The 16,368-nt window shown below is 43.1% G+C and overlaps 1 protein-coding gene across 1 annotated transcript in view; it reads right to left on the bottom strand.

The window, feature by feature from the left end:
* The window catches only part of ZSWIM6 (zinc finger SWIM-type containing 6), a 109,243-nt gene extending 95,789 nt beyond the window's left edge, over positions 1 to 13,454 (bottom strand). Inside the window, exon 1 of the mRNA XM_041470788.1 lies at positions 12,900 to 13,454. Within this exon, the coding sequence (XP_041326722.1) occupies positions 12,900 to 13,413 (514 nt within the window). The 5' untranslated portion in view covers positions 13,414 to 13,454. The remainder of the gene's footprint in view (positions 1 to 12,899) is intronic.
* Positions 13,455 to 16,368: the final 2,914 nt, after the last annotated feature.

Consider the following 16,368-nt stretch of genomic DNA (forward strand, 5'->3'; position numbering starts at 1 on the left):
GAGCTCATTCTTCACAAAAAAAAAAAAAAAAAAAAAAAAAAAAAAAAAAAAAAAAAAAAAAAAACCCACACTGTGGATTAAGTAAGTGATATGGAAAATGGCTCACTCATATATGCCAAACACAGCACCTGAGCTCAAGAAAGGCCTGTCCTGGTAGCTCTGAAACAAACAAGCTGCCTTTTGCCACAGCTGAACTCTCAAACACAGCAGCTACCTCTTTTCCCCAGGCAGCAATTACAGCTTCACGTCCCCTTTAGACCAGTCTAAAGTGTGACTGACAAAGGAGCCCTGACTTTCTAGTGCCCCTTCGTGCAATCTTCTTTCCCTGGCATCAAGAGTAGTATTTTCTTGGCCAACAAACCAGGTAAAACTCACCAAGCAAGACCTGAATTCGTAAGCAGGTCAGTCATCTGGCTAACCATGCAGCTCCACAAGCCCTGGCACAAGCTGAAAGCTTGAGAACTGCAGTGTTCCTTTAAGAGCAGCCTGCATTTAAGCCAGCCTAAAGCAATGACGTAACTTCAGGGTTAGTAACACAGTGGTCATCACAGTGGGTGAAGTTCGCAAATGGCAATCATAGAAAACCTTTCCAAAATACACGTTTATAAGCACAACAATGTGCATTTTCTGTTCTAAGAGTTACACAATGAGGCGCAGAGAAGTAAATGAGTCATAGCTCAGCAAATGAGTCAGTTCTTTCATTTACCATATTCATGACAGGTATTTCACCATGGAAAACAATTATTTTCATAGGCCTGTTTTGTAGTCTGTCCTTGGAGGAGTTCACTGAGTGACAAGAGATTGCAACCCTGCTGGAACCAGCTCTTGGAGAATTCCCATGCTCACAGCCACACTGTGCTTCCGTATCAGCAGCATTCTTTAGGGCAGCAGGCTTGGTCAACCAGAAACATTCTCCCTCCCTAAGAAAAGGAATAGCTGGAAATATAGTTACAACTTCTGTCAGAGTTTAAGGCCTTTATCACTTATAACCTTTCTCAGGCAACCTAAGGTTACCTGCCTTAAGAAAAAGACAGACATCAGGCCTGCAGTTGCACCTGAAATCCGTATTTACAAAGACCAGAAACTACCTACCTTATTCAGCACGCCACATCTACACAGGTTTCGCAGGCTGGTACAAGAGCCTCCAAACAGCTGACATGCATCACTCAAGTCAGTGGAGGCCCTGTGCTGCTGCACCACATCAGGGCTTTCAAGTTGTCACCACCACACTGGACACCACTGTTAGACACCAACAGCCCACAAACATCTCGATAGCCCCCTGCTTGCAAATATACCCATTCCTGACAGAAAGCAGCTGACCAAAGTTGCTTTTACCTGTGCAAGAGGAGCTGTTCAATGCAGAGAGTATGGTGTGAGGGCAGTGTGCTCTGCAGAGAATAAGCTGGTCAAAGGTCTGTCCAGCTTGCATTGAACATGCTGCTGCTGACTCGCATTATTTGTACCCAACCACTGATGGAAGATTAAATTGCAGGCTCCTTCTGCAGCAGTCCCATCTCCATCCCACTGTACAAATACAATATCCCCACTCTGCTTCTGATACTTCAAACCAGCATCAACTGCAATACAAGTGGATCCGCTCTTGACTTTGTAATACACAAACACCACACAGCCCAATCCCCACGCTCACGACACTTACTGCCTCACCAAGGCTGCACGACATGCTATACCTCCTGGGCTCCTGGAACAAAACACAGCCATACAAAACCCCTCATGCCTACCAATCAAGCTACATGTATGCCAGGCTAACATACAGACACTCCTTGCACTGTAATGCTGCTGATTCTCCCACCTCACCCATTAACTTTTGCCTGAGGTGCTTCCATTATATCACACCATCTTGTCCCACATCACCCTCCCGATCCCACGATCCCACAACGGAAGTCACTGACTACACCAAGGCCCTTGTCTGGAATGTGGTTCTGCCATTGGGCCCTTGCTGGCTCCAATGCAGTGCATCACACTGAGATGGCTTCCACCACAGTCCCCAGTGGTAATGTCTTCTGGATTCAGGTTCCTGTATCTTTCAGCACTTTCACAAAATGTTGATTCCCCTCCCAGAAATTTTTACAGATTTTTGTGCTTCTCCTTTTACTTCCTTTCAGAGCTTAGTGTCTCATTGCTCAGTCATCTTCCTCTGCTTCCGCCTTTCAGATGTTTCTCAATATTTGATCTCTACTTCTTAACTTCCTTTTGTTATTCAATGAGGGAGGGGAAGATGGACCTCATAACAGGCAGAATTCACTGAAGCACATACCCATGATTCAGATCTTTCCAGTCATCCATTCTAACATTTCACTAGCTATCATTTCACACCTTGAGAATCAGTAAGGAGCAGCTTTGATCCTACTGACATCTTGCTCCCTTAATCATATGCTACATACTAGGAATATTCAGCTTTCTAGCAACAGCAGCACCCTTCCTTGTCCTGTTGAACACACACAAGTCCTTCCTTTTAAGTACAAGACTTTGGATCTCTTTGGTACTGAGATTACAATGCTCACATCTGTCCTATGTTTTTAGTCTTTACCACTTATCTTATACCCCTACCAATGTTAAGTTTGTATTTCATATGGCCTCTTATCAGCAGGAAAAGCTTCTCTAGTCCTTCTGATCACCACTGCAGCAACTCTGGCAGTTGTCTTCCTCTTTCCCCTTCCTACTTTTTGTCTGAAGAACTGTCCAATGAAGTGTGTATCACTCTTCATCAGATTCTTGTCTGCACTCCCTATTCCAGGTCAGGACAATATATAGGCTCCGGGGGGAAAAAAAAAAACCAAAATCTGTTTTTCACGAGTCTGGGTACCATAAATATTCACTGATGGGGGTAGGGGACCAAAATATGAAAACAAGTCTCTTTTTGCAATATACAGTGTTTTAAAACTAAGCCATTTAATGTCTATTCAGGAGAATTAAGCTACAATTTGGAAATAGCGTATAGTAAATGAAATTTAGTTAGAATCTACAATTTTATGAATGATTAATTAATGATATGAAAAAATCTCTCTGAAACAGTGGTACAAGAACAAAGAAAAAAATGGTTTTGTTATACCACTGGCCAAGCTTCCATCATGACTGAAAAGAAGCAGCTTCTGCTAAAGTAAAATCTGACAAACACCCTTCCAACACACAGAAAGTCACCATTATCTGAAAAATCAGAGCATTACCTTTGTGCATCTGATACATCTTATTTATAAAATTGAAATTGGAACAAAAGGTTGAAAAGAGTGAGAGGACAACCACTTCATAACTTAAAACTATTTTACAATTTCAAAAGCTACAGAACAGCTAAGTTACTGTTTGCTAACCTATTTTCCATCTTGAAAGCTGTGTTTCATTTTGTAGGAAAAAGTCTATCAGCTTCCATGCATTGGCTAATACTCATTAAAAGTAGACCATATAGAGGGAACAGTCATTTAGACTACATCCTCCTTAAATATACCTCATCAGATATCCAGTGAAGTCTTTGACCTCTGCACTATCTCAGGAAGTACTACTTCCCCACTTCTCTTCTTGGCCTCTCATCTATAAAGCATTTTACTCAGCATTTTATCACCTTTCTTCTCTTCAAGAGTGTATTTAATAAAACAAACTCTTGTTTACTCCTAAACACATCTTTGCTCCCTGCTACCAAACAGTCCTTTACATTTATCATCTACAAAATTACCTAGAAGTCAAACCTGTAAACTACTGCCAGGATACATGACAATTTAAAAACTGATCACCCAAAACTGTCAGTGAAACTAAGTGGTATGCTGCTTCTAAAATTTACACACAAGACTGAAAAATTTTTTCTCAGCTTATCCCATCAGACTTGTAACAGCAACTGTTACATCATGTCCCAGTCCTAGTCGCTGCCTACCATTCATGCATTAGCACATTGAGCTGAAGTCACCTCTGTTAATTCATGGGTATTCGTATTTGACAAGGAAAGCTGCATGATGGTGCACTCATCACCATATCATGGCTCACAATAACAAAAAGATAAAAAACAGCCACGCATTTTTATGTCATCCTCATCCCCCTGCTGTGGAGGAAGCAAAATTGAAGTTTTGGGCTTCTTTATAATATAGCAACACAAAATCCAGAAACAGAATGTAACGTACTTGATATTTTATTCCCAAGGCACTAACTGTAGACAGTTTGCAAGGTTTCAGTTTACGATCTAAATCAATGGAAGAACTGAGACTCATTTTGCATATACCACAGCAGCAGCACAGCCAGATGTCATTAGTAATAACAGTATTTCAGAATAAAAGTGTTCCATTTTTTTTCTTTTTCTTGAGCTAATATATTAAACAATTCATTTAGACTATTGATTTTTCCCTGTTCTTGAACTTTTAAAATCAGTAGACTCTGCAAAATTGTCCTAAAGAAGAACAAGCCATGTTTAATCCAGTAAGTATGGTCACTAAATTCAGCTTTGTAAATATGCAAATGAGTATTTCACTAAGACTACTTTCCACCCTCCCAAAATACTGCATTGTATTCCACCAATAGCAGAAGCAAAGTCTGATGGAACTGCTGTGGAAGCAACCAACAAACTTACAGTATAGTCCTCCACTAAACTGATTTCCTCATATTTTCCAGAAGATCCCAAGATTATCTGTAAGTGTATTTGGTAATGAATTCTTAACATAGATTCTAACTGCTATCCTTTCATAGCCACAGCAGCACGTAAGTCAAAGAAAGGACCAACCATCAAGCATATGAAACTCTGAAGATCACACTACCTGTATTTATTTTTACTACTGACAAACATATAAATTCCATCATTAATCACTGAATATGGATCAGTGTTCCATGCACATCAGCCTAGTCAAAATATCGAAGCTGAATGCAGAAATTAAAAACTTTTAATTCAACTTAAAATTTAAAAATAAAGCTTAAGAGCCACTTTTGACAAGGGCAAGCTAGAAGCTGAAGTGTTTGAGTTTAAAAAGTTTGTGCTGTCTTGCACACATAGTGGAACACTGCTATGCAGAAAGAAGGCAGGCCACTAGCATAAAAGAACAAAGAGTCAAACTCTAAACACACAGAAACAAATCTGAGAGCCACTGCTGAAGCCTTTAACCCAAAGCCAAGCTTTTAATACAAGCTTATAAACATTTAAATACTTGGAATACAGGCAAACTTGATCCTTTACTCTGTTACAAGCTGTACATTTGTAACATTCTGTAAGGGTTTATCCAGTTTTAAGTGCCTTGATGGTTTAATGTTTTTCATTTTATTAGTCAGTGTAAACTAAATATTGTAGTCAGCTGCACAATTCCTCCATAGTTCCTGCACTGTGACTGCATTACTATTGGCTGTCAGTAACCAGTTAGCAGTTAAATTTGGCACACATACAACTAAGTGTCTCATTTCTTAGAAGTCATACAGGTACACAACAGTTGATTTTTCAGGTCTTTAAAAGAATCATTTAAATGCAATTAACTTTTGTGAAAAAATAAAGTAAAAAAGACAATAAAAATATTTTTTAACAAGTAAGTCTGTGAAATACCTTACTACACCATTTCCCACGTTACTTTTCCAGTGATGCCAAAATGTATTAAAGGTCTGACACCAATTAACTATGAAAGGTGACTTATGTGAACAGGTGGATTGTTAAATCAACTACAATAAAAGGTAAATCACTTAAATTTTTAGAACATTGATTCAGTACATGAGCTTCCTATTTATCTGGTCAGCTAGCTCTACTAGTGCAAATTTAAACTTATTGACAGGTTTTACTGCATCCTTCCAATTAGCATCATACTTTCTCAGCCATTGCCCTTGCATTTCCAAAGCAAAACTTCCAGGTATTTAGACTGTCAAATACACTCACTTGCAAAGAGGAATGGAGGCTTACAGTAAAAAATAGTAACAAATAAATAACCTTAAAAAGCCACGAATAAAAAAATTACACTCTCCTTTTTAAAGCATGTAATGATGTGTATCACAATTACTTTAAAATATATTTTAAACACTGCTGAAATCTGCCCTCTCTGAATATTTGGTTTTCACTTTTCAGAGGTGTTTAATAAAGTGTTGGTATAAATTCCACATTAGGAGACTCTTTAGTCTATACTGAATTGTGTCACATCAAAAAAAGTCTTTTGTATGCCCACTCATCTCTTACAGCAGGCCTTTTATCAGTTCTGACTTAACCACAAAGGAATTCTCTACAGTGTAGTTACTATTAGAAGGCTCGACTCCTCCAGTCTGTTTGCACATTTGCAGAATTCAGTCAGAAAACATCTATTTTAAGATGGTGATTTATATCTCAGCTTTTCCAGACTTCCTGGCCCTCCACAGCACAGCCAAGGCAACAAAGACTGGATGCATGTTGCTGTTTCAGAGGACAGCAGGGTAATGTGCCACAAGGCCATCACATAAATCATAGTAATTGGCATGTAGCTGGAAGGAGAATGCAAACCAGTGTACAGCACCAGCCAACACTGCCAGTGATCCAGGTCACAGAAGGTTATGAAGCCATGTCAAGGGCTGCACACATACCCAGCTGAGAACTTTTTACATACATTGTCTTGGACAGTAAACCAACAGCAAAAACTGGAAGTTCAAGGAGACAGGTCTCTCAAAACAACTGCAGTTGCTGGACAGCACTCAAGTATTCACGTGCTGTCAGGCTAACTACATTCCAGGCAATCAGAATTCACATTAAATCTGTAAAGCCACACATGATAGCTTTTTAAAATTTCAAATTAGTTCATGTCACAGACAGCATATTCATAAATTAGGATACCTTTTGTCAGTTGAAATAGCGTCGCCCTTTTTTGACTTGGCTTTTGGGTTTTTTTTTTTTTTAATGCAATAAATTCTCCTACCTTACCCCTCAAGAAAATAAGCTAAAGAGAAAGCAAGTTAAGGAATGTCAGCAGCTTTCCGAAACTTTGCACTCATATTTACACTACTACAGAACTTCACACTTTATCTTGACATCATGAGATTACCTAGACAGCAGGTGACACTTAAATTGAACTCGTGCAGACATATCTCAGAGCACACCATCTACTACAGTTCATCCTTCAACAGTAAGAACTGCACCTGACAGTCTGGCACATTTTTTCACATGAATTTTTTTAATTAGAACTTGACCAGAGTCTTAAGTAATGATTTGATTTTAATGTCATTTATAAAAGCAAATGATACAGCAAAATGCAGCAACTACCAAATGATTTTTAAGGAAACTAGTTTGTCTGATTATGACTTTTAAATAGCCCTCTGTCACACACACAGATTTGGCATTTAATTAATAGTTCGCCTCTGAAAGTCAGCACACAGAGAAATAGAGTAAATGCAGGCATCAACTGCTGGCATGACAAGTGGCTCAAATTCAAACATTGCTACATACCAAATCATCGGATCATATACAAAGATGGAATCACTTTCTAAAAGCAATGGCAGCTTTGAAAATGAAAATTGTTTTCTTGGAAGTAAGGAAAGCCTTGAAATTAAGGGGAAAAGAGAACATAAGAAACATGAAAACTGACCTAAAACACACAATGAAAAATTTTGTTACATGAACCAAATACAACACTCTTATATAAAACAAGATTTCTTCATCTAAAACTTGTGATGGCAAGAAATTAGCAATTATTTTCCTTAAAAAATAAATTAATTCAATAGTAGTACTGACATTGTCCAATTACATTTACCCTACTATTCACAATTACACAAGAAGATTGTATATACAAGTTTTATTTTTGTATCTTGAAATCCCTCTAAAATACTTACACTCTCTTGAAATCATGAATAGATATTTTTAGACAGCCTGAATTAAACGCAGGAGCTGATTTACAAAGCTTTTCCACCTTTAGCGATCTGGTCTTGAAAGACAGCTTTTTTTTTGCTTCTGTCTATCTTTTTTTTCAGGGTATCCAAAGAAATTATTCAAGGTCAAGGATAGTCTGTTAGAGCACACGCATAGAAAATAGCTTGCATATTCACCAATTAACGCATTGCATTCCAAATCCTACAAGGAAACTACAATACATTAGATGTCTCCCTTTCAGGAACAATCATTTAAAAATCAACTTACTGGCTTCTGTTCTGGAACTTGGAAATATCAGTAGTTATTTCTTAGAGCAAACTGAAACTGGAATCAATGAAGGCATTTTCACAAGACTCTCTACTAGGCTTGGAACTAAGTCAAAAAAATTCCAGCAAAAAGTCAGACATCATTTGTTTACACCCATACCATAATATTGTATTAACAAATTCTGGATTATTTGTTTTTTTCATACATTCCTAACCAAACCCAAAAAAGTTCAACACAATTGTTATTTCAGCATGTCAGCACACAAAATTCTCCTCTTTAAATAGGCAATATTTAACACAACCTTTTCCCCTTGGAAAAACTTCACTACACATACCAGAACAATTTGGTATCACAGGTCAAAAAAGGTTAACACTAAACACAGTGCCTTCACTGCTGCTAATGACAGCCTTAGGTTTGTCACACAACTTGGTATTACTTTCATTAAGTAAATCCTTTTACTAAATACATCTGTCCTACAGGTTTCATCAACAACTACATATATATATAGCACACACCAGTGAGGATCACCATATCTGATAAAAGTTGCAGTTCAACTCACAGCACAGTACAACATCTGTGTCACCTTTGTGAATAAAATACTTGGTATGGTTTTATTGAAAGGAAAAAAACAGTGTTTCATGTTATACCACTGGCACTCAAACAACTGAGTCCCGAAAGAAGAGAAACTAGTTTTGTTTTACTTGCTCTGCCATTTCAGAAAGTTGTTGGAGTTGTTGGGGTTTTTTTTTTTTCAGTAAAGATGGCTAGGAAGAATCAAAATTTACCTCAAATCATTGTCCACCAAAAGGATCTGAAATCTGCTGACTACAGTACAAGTTCCACCAGAACTACATGCAGCCACCAATTCGATTTTCTAAAGCCTTCACCTGCTCCTGATGGAAAAAAAAAAGGGCTTCTCCTGGTTTTGAAAGCAAAACAATCTCCAGTCTTTAACTTAAGAACAAATTAAAGAAATATCAGTGACCTTCAACTACTATTTAAGAAAGGAGAAATTTTACTTTGCTGTTCTATAAAAAGCATTTTGGTTACATCCCCCAACCAGGTATCCCTGAGGGGCTTCCAAAACACAAGCCTGCAGCTCCAAGCTAATGATGCTCTTCAGATGAACCTCCTTCTACAGACAAGGCAGCTTTCTATCTTATAATATTAACATCATATTCTAGAGCTGTGGCGAGTGCCAGTCAATGAATTCTTTAGATTTTCCTTCCCTCCAACTCACTCCCTTGTCATTCATACCTAAAAGCATGACTTACTGCAGTCACAGAGCCTTATGCTACCATGGAAAGGGCTCTAACTCCTTTAAGAAAGGCCCGTATGAGCAAACAGGGTCTACGCAACAAAGACAAATCTACCTCAAATTACCAACAGACAGGGATACTGTAAGAGTCCTTGTATGACATATCAAAAAATTCTCAAGTACTTCTAATGCGGCTACAGCAGTGAAGCTGAGTTTTACAGCACTACAGCCAAGGCAACCTCTGTCTTTCCCCAAGCAAGGGTCATACCAGCAGAGGCACAGGGGTTTATTTCTTCTCCTAGAATAGCTGCATTAAGGGCTCTCGCCAGGTCAGCTGTGCTATTGAGGGATCACACCTCTTCCTAACCTTGACAGCCAGAGCTGTGACGACAATACAGTACTGTGTACTAATTCAGGACTAACCTCAGAAACCAAATATACACTTCACCATCTAAAACTGTCTGCTTGCTCCTGGCATTTTGAAAATTTGGCCAAATGAAACACAGTCGATTTCTAATTTTCCTTCCAGATTGTTGTATTTACTCACAAAGTGCTTCCTTATTTAGACTTTAATTTTTACTAAAAATACTTGAAGTAAGTTAAACACATGCATGGTAAAAGAGTTGTTTTGTGCAGTTGGGAAGGTTTGCTTTAGGAACCTGCATTCTCTGGCTCTTTTGAAATAAACTAAAAAAGTAAAACTTTCATGTTGAATTGAAGCATATCAAAGAGATATAAATACATCAATAAGTTAGATGCAAACTGAATTCTGAAACCATTTTCTTTGGAGAAATGCCTTTCAAAATTAAGTGATGCTAATTATTATGCTAGGACAGCACCAATAAACTACAAAATAGGCCACTAGACAACCGTACTGCCCGATTACCAAGAACATTATTTGAGTGTATCACTAATACATCATCTTCATTTTATCTCGGATTTTCTTTACAACAATATAACACACAAGAGACTAAGTTGGTAGGCATGAAGGAGGATCACATGAAGATTTTTAGCAAACCTTAGAGACAAGGTTTGGGAAATCTTCCTGCTTAAGATTATTTACCATGATAAAATAGTCAGAATGTTTATTCAGGACTGGACTGAAAAACTTAACATGCAAAATTCAGAAGCAAGTGGTGCCATTTAACTACCGCAGAACTGAAATTTATGCGTCTCTCAAATCAAGTCCCACATTCCCTGTTTATAGTAATACTTCAGGTTACAAGTAGGGCTGTTAGAACTGATATGTAATAAAATGCATTTTGTCCAACTGCACTTTTCCATAGCTCAACAGTAAACATTTACAGAGTTTCCATTACTCATACTGCAAAGAACATAAGTTCACATTTATACGGTCACTAAACATGCACTTACATAAACTTAATTCTAAGTTTTCATCAATGCTACATATTCAGCTGTATTATATGGAACCAATTCCATTCTCTGCCCAGCATAACTCACTCTAGACAGGAATTGCCTTTCACAGCTGCACCTTTCTGCTTCACTAGGAATATCTTGTCAGCAAGACCCCAGTCTTAATTGCACAGCTACCTACCCAAATTACAGCAGGACTTACCCAAGTCCTCCACAACTCCCTCACCAAAGGCCTCTGTCAAAACAACTGACATCTTTCATATCACCGATTTCCACTACTATTTTTGCAAGAATTTCAAAGGAGGCTCACATAAGGTTGGGGGGGGGGGGGGGAATACAACAAAGCAAATGTATTTTCAGCAGTAGGTACAGTATTTGTTTGAAATGCATTTAAAGGTTCCAAAAAAAGCAGTCAACACTTAAGTCATATTCATGCATATTTTCTTTCTTTCTTTACTGACCCTTGCCAACATTGCTCAATGCCCTCACATTTGAAGACACATAAAAAGTTGCTTTTTTCTTTCACAACTACTTACTGAGGCCTGTTCCACTGCTGAAAGCAAGCAAAGCAAAGTCCTCGCTGGGTGTCTGCCTCCTAGAGAGGACTGCACTTTTTATTTATTGCCCCTTGGCTTTATTTTCACAGCGAATTCCTGGCTTAAATGCAATCAGCCAAGAAACCCTCCCTATGTGCACTCCTGTCATTCCTAATCGCTTGCAAACAGAATCAAGTGCAAGCAAAAGGGAAAAAAATCTCAGCACTGCCGACCAAATTAAAAAAGCCCTACTTCTGGTTTTGCCAGTCCTGAGGAACCACAGATACACCTCAGACCCCTTGGAAAGAGAAAGTTAAAAGATTAAATTTAAAAGAAAGTTGATTAAAAAAATTAAATTAAAAAAAATAAAAATAAAGTCCCCCTAGGCAGAAGAGAGGGGCACTAAGCCTAAGAGCAGGAGGGTCACATCTTCCCTTCGGAAAAAAGCCTGATAGCACATTTGCAAGGTGCCCGCCAAGTCAAACCCGCAGCAGGCAGCACCGAGGTTTTGGGGGAGTGCGAAGGAGGGAATCCCAGCGCCCCACATGCACACAAACACCCCGAGCCGCCGCCGTCAACAAAAGGCGAGCAGCAGCCTCTTTTGTCTGTCTTCCCCTTGTAAGGGGAGGAGGAGGGGAAACGACAGAAAACTGAGAGGGGGGAAACAAAAAGAAAAAAGAAAAAAAAAAAAAGACGCAAATAAACATGAAAATGAGAACAAAGTGGCCGGGTCGCACAAAGAGCATCACCACCGGCGGAGGGGACTATCTGCCGGGGGCGGCTCCTTTTCCATTCAAGGAATAGAAGGGGAGCCGCCCCCAGCAGACAGCCCCCACAAAAGTGGGGGAATACCCACCTCTGCAGCCCTTTAAACACTGGCAGGGAGGAGTTAACCAAGGGAGCCCGCAGCGGGTGAAGAACAGCGGCAGGCGGCTGGGCTGGGGGTGAGGAAGAGGAGGGGGGTATTGTTCCAGTAGGAGGAAGAGCTTCGTTTTCCCCTCCTTGTCACGAAGCCGCTCATCCTAAAGCACCCCCCCTCCAAGTCATACCACCCCCGGCGGGGCGAATCGCGCCCCCTCCCTCCTGCTCGTCGCCGCTGCCCTAGAAATGCCTTTGTTCGCGGATCCCCCCCGCACTCCCGCTGCCGGGGTCTCGCACCGCTTTTATGTCTTTATTTTGGACGGCAACGCATCCCGCCCCCCCTCCTTCCCCCGCCGGCCGCCCTTCTGCTGATTCATTTCCACCGGCGGTCCCCCTCGGGATGGGGGGGCGGCATCTCCTCGCTATTGTGGCTCGAGGAAAAGCGATGACCCGGATTATCGGGGGTGGACGCTGGTAGGAGGGCAGAGCCAAACGGGATTACACAGGCTGGATTACCGGGAGCGGGCACGGCGCGATGCGGGGCTGCAAGTTAAAGGGACAGGCGGGAGCCGTGTCCGTGTCACGGAGGCAGGGAGCCACAGCGCGTCCCGGGCACGAGGGGGAGGAGACCGGCGGAGGAAGTTGCCCGGCCCACGATACAGCCGGGGAGTGAAGGGATCGCACGGGCCGGGCCGCAGGCGGTGAGCTGCGGCGGAGAGAGAGGGACGGCAAGAGGGTGACACGCAGGGGGAGACCCGCGGCCCCAAGCGGCGGCGGCCTGGTCCGGGAACGGAACCGGCCGGTGACTCACCGACTTGCAGGACGTTATCAACGCAGCCGCCGTCGAGCAGAGCGATGCCCCTGCGGAAGGGCAGCCGGTTCTCGTCGGCGGCAGCGGCGGCGGCGGCGTCCATGGCCCCGCCAGGCGCGGCGGCGCCCCCGGGACCGGCGGCGGGATCCTCGGCGCCGGTGTTGAACGAGGAGTACATACAGATCTCCCTCTCGCTGCGGGGGAAGGACCAGTAGACGATCCTGCGCTGCACCGGCTCTGGGATCCGTTCGAACCGCTCCTCCACCCGCTGGAAGGGCCACTTCTCCGCCACCTTGCGAGCCGCGATGTCCAGCAGGGACTCGGGGCTCTGGGTCTTGCCGAGCGGCAGCAGCCCCAGGGCGGCGGCGGCAGCTGCGGAGGAGGGTCCGGCGCAGAGCGCGCCGCCGCCGGGCCCGGAGCCGCCCGCCCGCTGCCCCGGCCTGCAGCCCGAGCCATAGCCGGGTCTGCAGCAGAGGCGCTTGGCGGGGTGGGGGAGCTGACCGCGCTCCGCCATGATCGCGCCGCTTCTAAGCCGACAGCGGAAGTGGCTGTACCCTATAAACGGCTCCAGGAAAGCAGCGAGGGCCCGCGAGCCCCCGGGGACACGCCCTCCTCTGCCCTTATGTGGCGAAGAGGGCGGGGCCGCGGGGGCCTCGCCGGCTGCGGGGGGCGGGGCCTTATGCAAATTGGCGTCACAACGTAAATAGAACGGCGGGGCGGGGGGAGGGGGAAGATCGAAGGGGTGGCGCGCGCTTCCGCCCTCCGCCTTGCCAGCCTCTTCTCCCGTTGATGTCACGCGCGCAAGCCCTGGCGCGCCCTCGCGCGCGTGGTGGGAAAGGGGGGCGTGGCCGGCGGCGCCCCCCCCTCTGCAGCCATATAGGGAATGGAATGCGGGGGTGGGGCCGCCGCCGCGGCCTGAACCCGGTCACCTCTGCCGGGAAAGCCGGAGGGGCGGGCCGCGCCGCGCCGACGGGAAGTACGGCACCAGCTGCGGCCGCGCCGGGCTGAAAGACCTGCGCTCCTGCTTCAGAGGTGGGCCCCTGGATCAGGAGCCCAGATGCACGCACATAACAAGCTCTTGAGCTACATGAGTGAGGCGCGCTCCAAGATGTGTTGGTATTGAGTTTTGTGGGGAGTTTCACTTTCCTTCTATTAGCCGTAGTACGGTAAAGGTCGTCATCCTGGTGCCAGCGCCCGGCTGGCTCTGCAGAGGGCTTGGGAGCGCTCCGGGAGAGCCGAGACGCGGGACAGGGCGGCACGGAGCGGCAGTGAGTCGTGACACAGCGGAGGGTCAGGGTGTTTTCGGTGATCTTTAAAAACCGTGCCGTTCGGGTCCGTGCCGGCGCCTCAAACGTATGTATAGAGATAGCTAGATGTGTACGTATGCTGAGGGTGCCGAGGTGCTGCTGCCGCCGCCGCTCCCGGAGCACCGAGCGCATGGAAGCGGCGCGCGGCGCGGATCGGCCGAGCGGCTGTGGGCTGCGTGTCGTTGCGGAGCAACTGCGGTTGACTCCTGTTCCACTAATTAAATTTTAAAGTAAATATTTTTGGCATTTTGGAATTTTATCTGGGAAATGGGATTACGCCTTGATGCTTCATGGTAGAGCAGGCGCCATTTTTTATTAATCGAATTTAAAACAAAATTTGTTATTAATTAAATATTTCGGAACTGTAGCTTCTAAGAGGCATTTTTTGGCGGCTGCAGTTGCAAACAGCACTTACTCGCCCGGCGAGCAGCCCTTTGCTCGCGTGCCGTGCCCTGCAGAAGCCGGAATTGGAGCGGCTTCCCTGCGGCAGGCTGGTTTTCCCAGACAGACTACATTTTCCATGATGCAGCGCAAGCCGCCCCCAGCGGGGAGGCGGCTCCGTCAGGGAATGCGGCGGAGGAATGTCAAGCGTGCCCGGCATAAAATCTGAGAGGTGCAAACAACATCGCCTTGGCTCGAAACTTTGTCGTCTCCTTTTTGTTTGCACCAACCCCCCCCCCGCCCCCCCGGCTCCACCTCCGACTTATTTTGTAGTCAAGCGATTGAAAAGCTTTGCAGAAACTGCATTTCCCCTCAAAAGTGGGTGGGAAATTGAAACTTATCAGACTCGCTGACTGATTTTTCAAGAAAGCTTGGCAGAAACCTTGAGATGGTTTAGAATTTGCACATATTGGGGAAGGAGTGAAGTGTATGCTTTCAAACTTCTAAACAGTAACAGTACTTGGAAATTTCACGTGTGGAGAATTTTTTTACATCTAGGTATAGACCTGAGTTTTTGGTGTGGGGGGAGGGTTAGGGTTGGTTTTTTGCTTTTGTGTTTGTTTTGATTTTTTCTGGTTTGGGTTTTGTTGGTTTTTTTAATTATTATTTTTCTGCTGCCAGTTGCTGATACTAAGAAAATGACAGATTATTTTTAACCAAGTAGCTTAAACTGCAGAATTATTTTCTGCACGATTTGGTTGGGTTTTTTTTTTTTTTTTCTTTTTGTACATACTATAAAATTGGGCTTTTTTCCTTTCGGATCATGAAATCTACCTTCTGTGTAGAAATGAGTTTAAACTGATGCTTGTGTTTCTGGCTATGGACTTCACAAAATAGTTACTCTTGAGATGCCAGTTTCATAAATTCATAGATAGCTTGCTAGAATATTAACTGTCTTCTCATTTTAGGCATGTTTTATAAATGTTCTGCTGGATTTATAAACTTAACTCTAACAGAATTTTGGAAGTGTTAGGAATCCTGAATGCTGCAAACCAGAGATGAGCTTGTAGTACTTTCTTTTACTATTAATATGGTTTTCATCTCAGCGTTTCTGAGAGCAGAGATATTTAATATGTAGACAGTAGGAAAAAGGAAAAGAAAAAGAACTTCATGATTGCATGTGTGTGAGAGAAGAAAATTATTTTTCACTCCATCACTTATTCACGAGTAATGATTGTTCACATGTCAAAGCAATTTTTATTCTCTGTTCTACCACTATTTCCACTTTAAATAAGCGTTTAGCAAGTCAGTAGAAATACTCTTCCAAATGGGGTAATGGCTGTTGTTTACTGGATCTTAGCCACCTGCTGCAATAAAAATAACACTAATGCCACTGGAAGAATTCTTCATGTCATAGTTGAGAAATTTTACAATAAAAACCAAAAAGAGTGAGAAGAGTGACAATGAACAACAAATCATCCATAATAAGTTAACCTATGTGTCAGTTATCTCAACTTAGTCTTTCTTCTTTCTTTACAGATCTGGGCAGAAATTTTTAAATCCACTAAAGAAATCCCAGAGAAAAGCAGGAGGAGTTCATGGATCCACCTCTTTCATCTCTCTACCCCTCATCTGGAGTATCTACTTCCTATTGAGTCTGTGTATATTAACAGATACACAGAATGTGGGTGAATCTTTTTAGTTTCTGGGGTAAGGAGCAGACAAGCAAGCAAGAGGCATCTTTGCTCTTGTCATGCCACCACAGGCACCAAATGTGCTCC

This window comes from Pyrgilauda ruficollis, unplaced genomic scaffold (assembly GCF_017590135.1).
Source record: "Pyrgilauda ruficollis isolate IOZ18807 unplaced genomic scaffold, ASM1759013v1 scaffold25, whole genome shotgun sequence".
Lineage (NCBI taxonomy): Eukaryota > Metazoa > Chordata > Aves > Passeriformes > Passeridae > Pyrgilauda > Pyrgilauda ruficollis.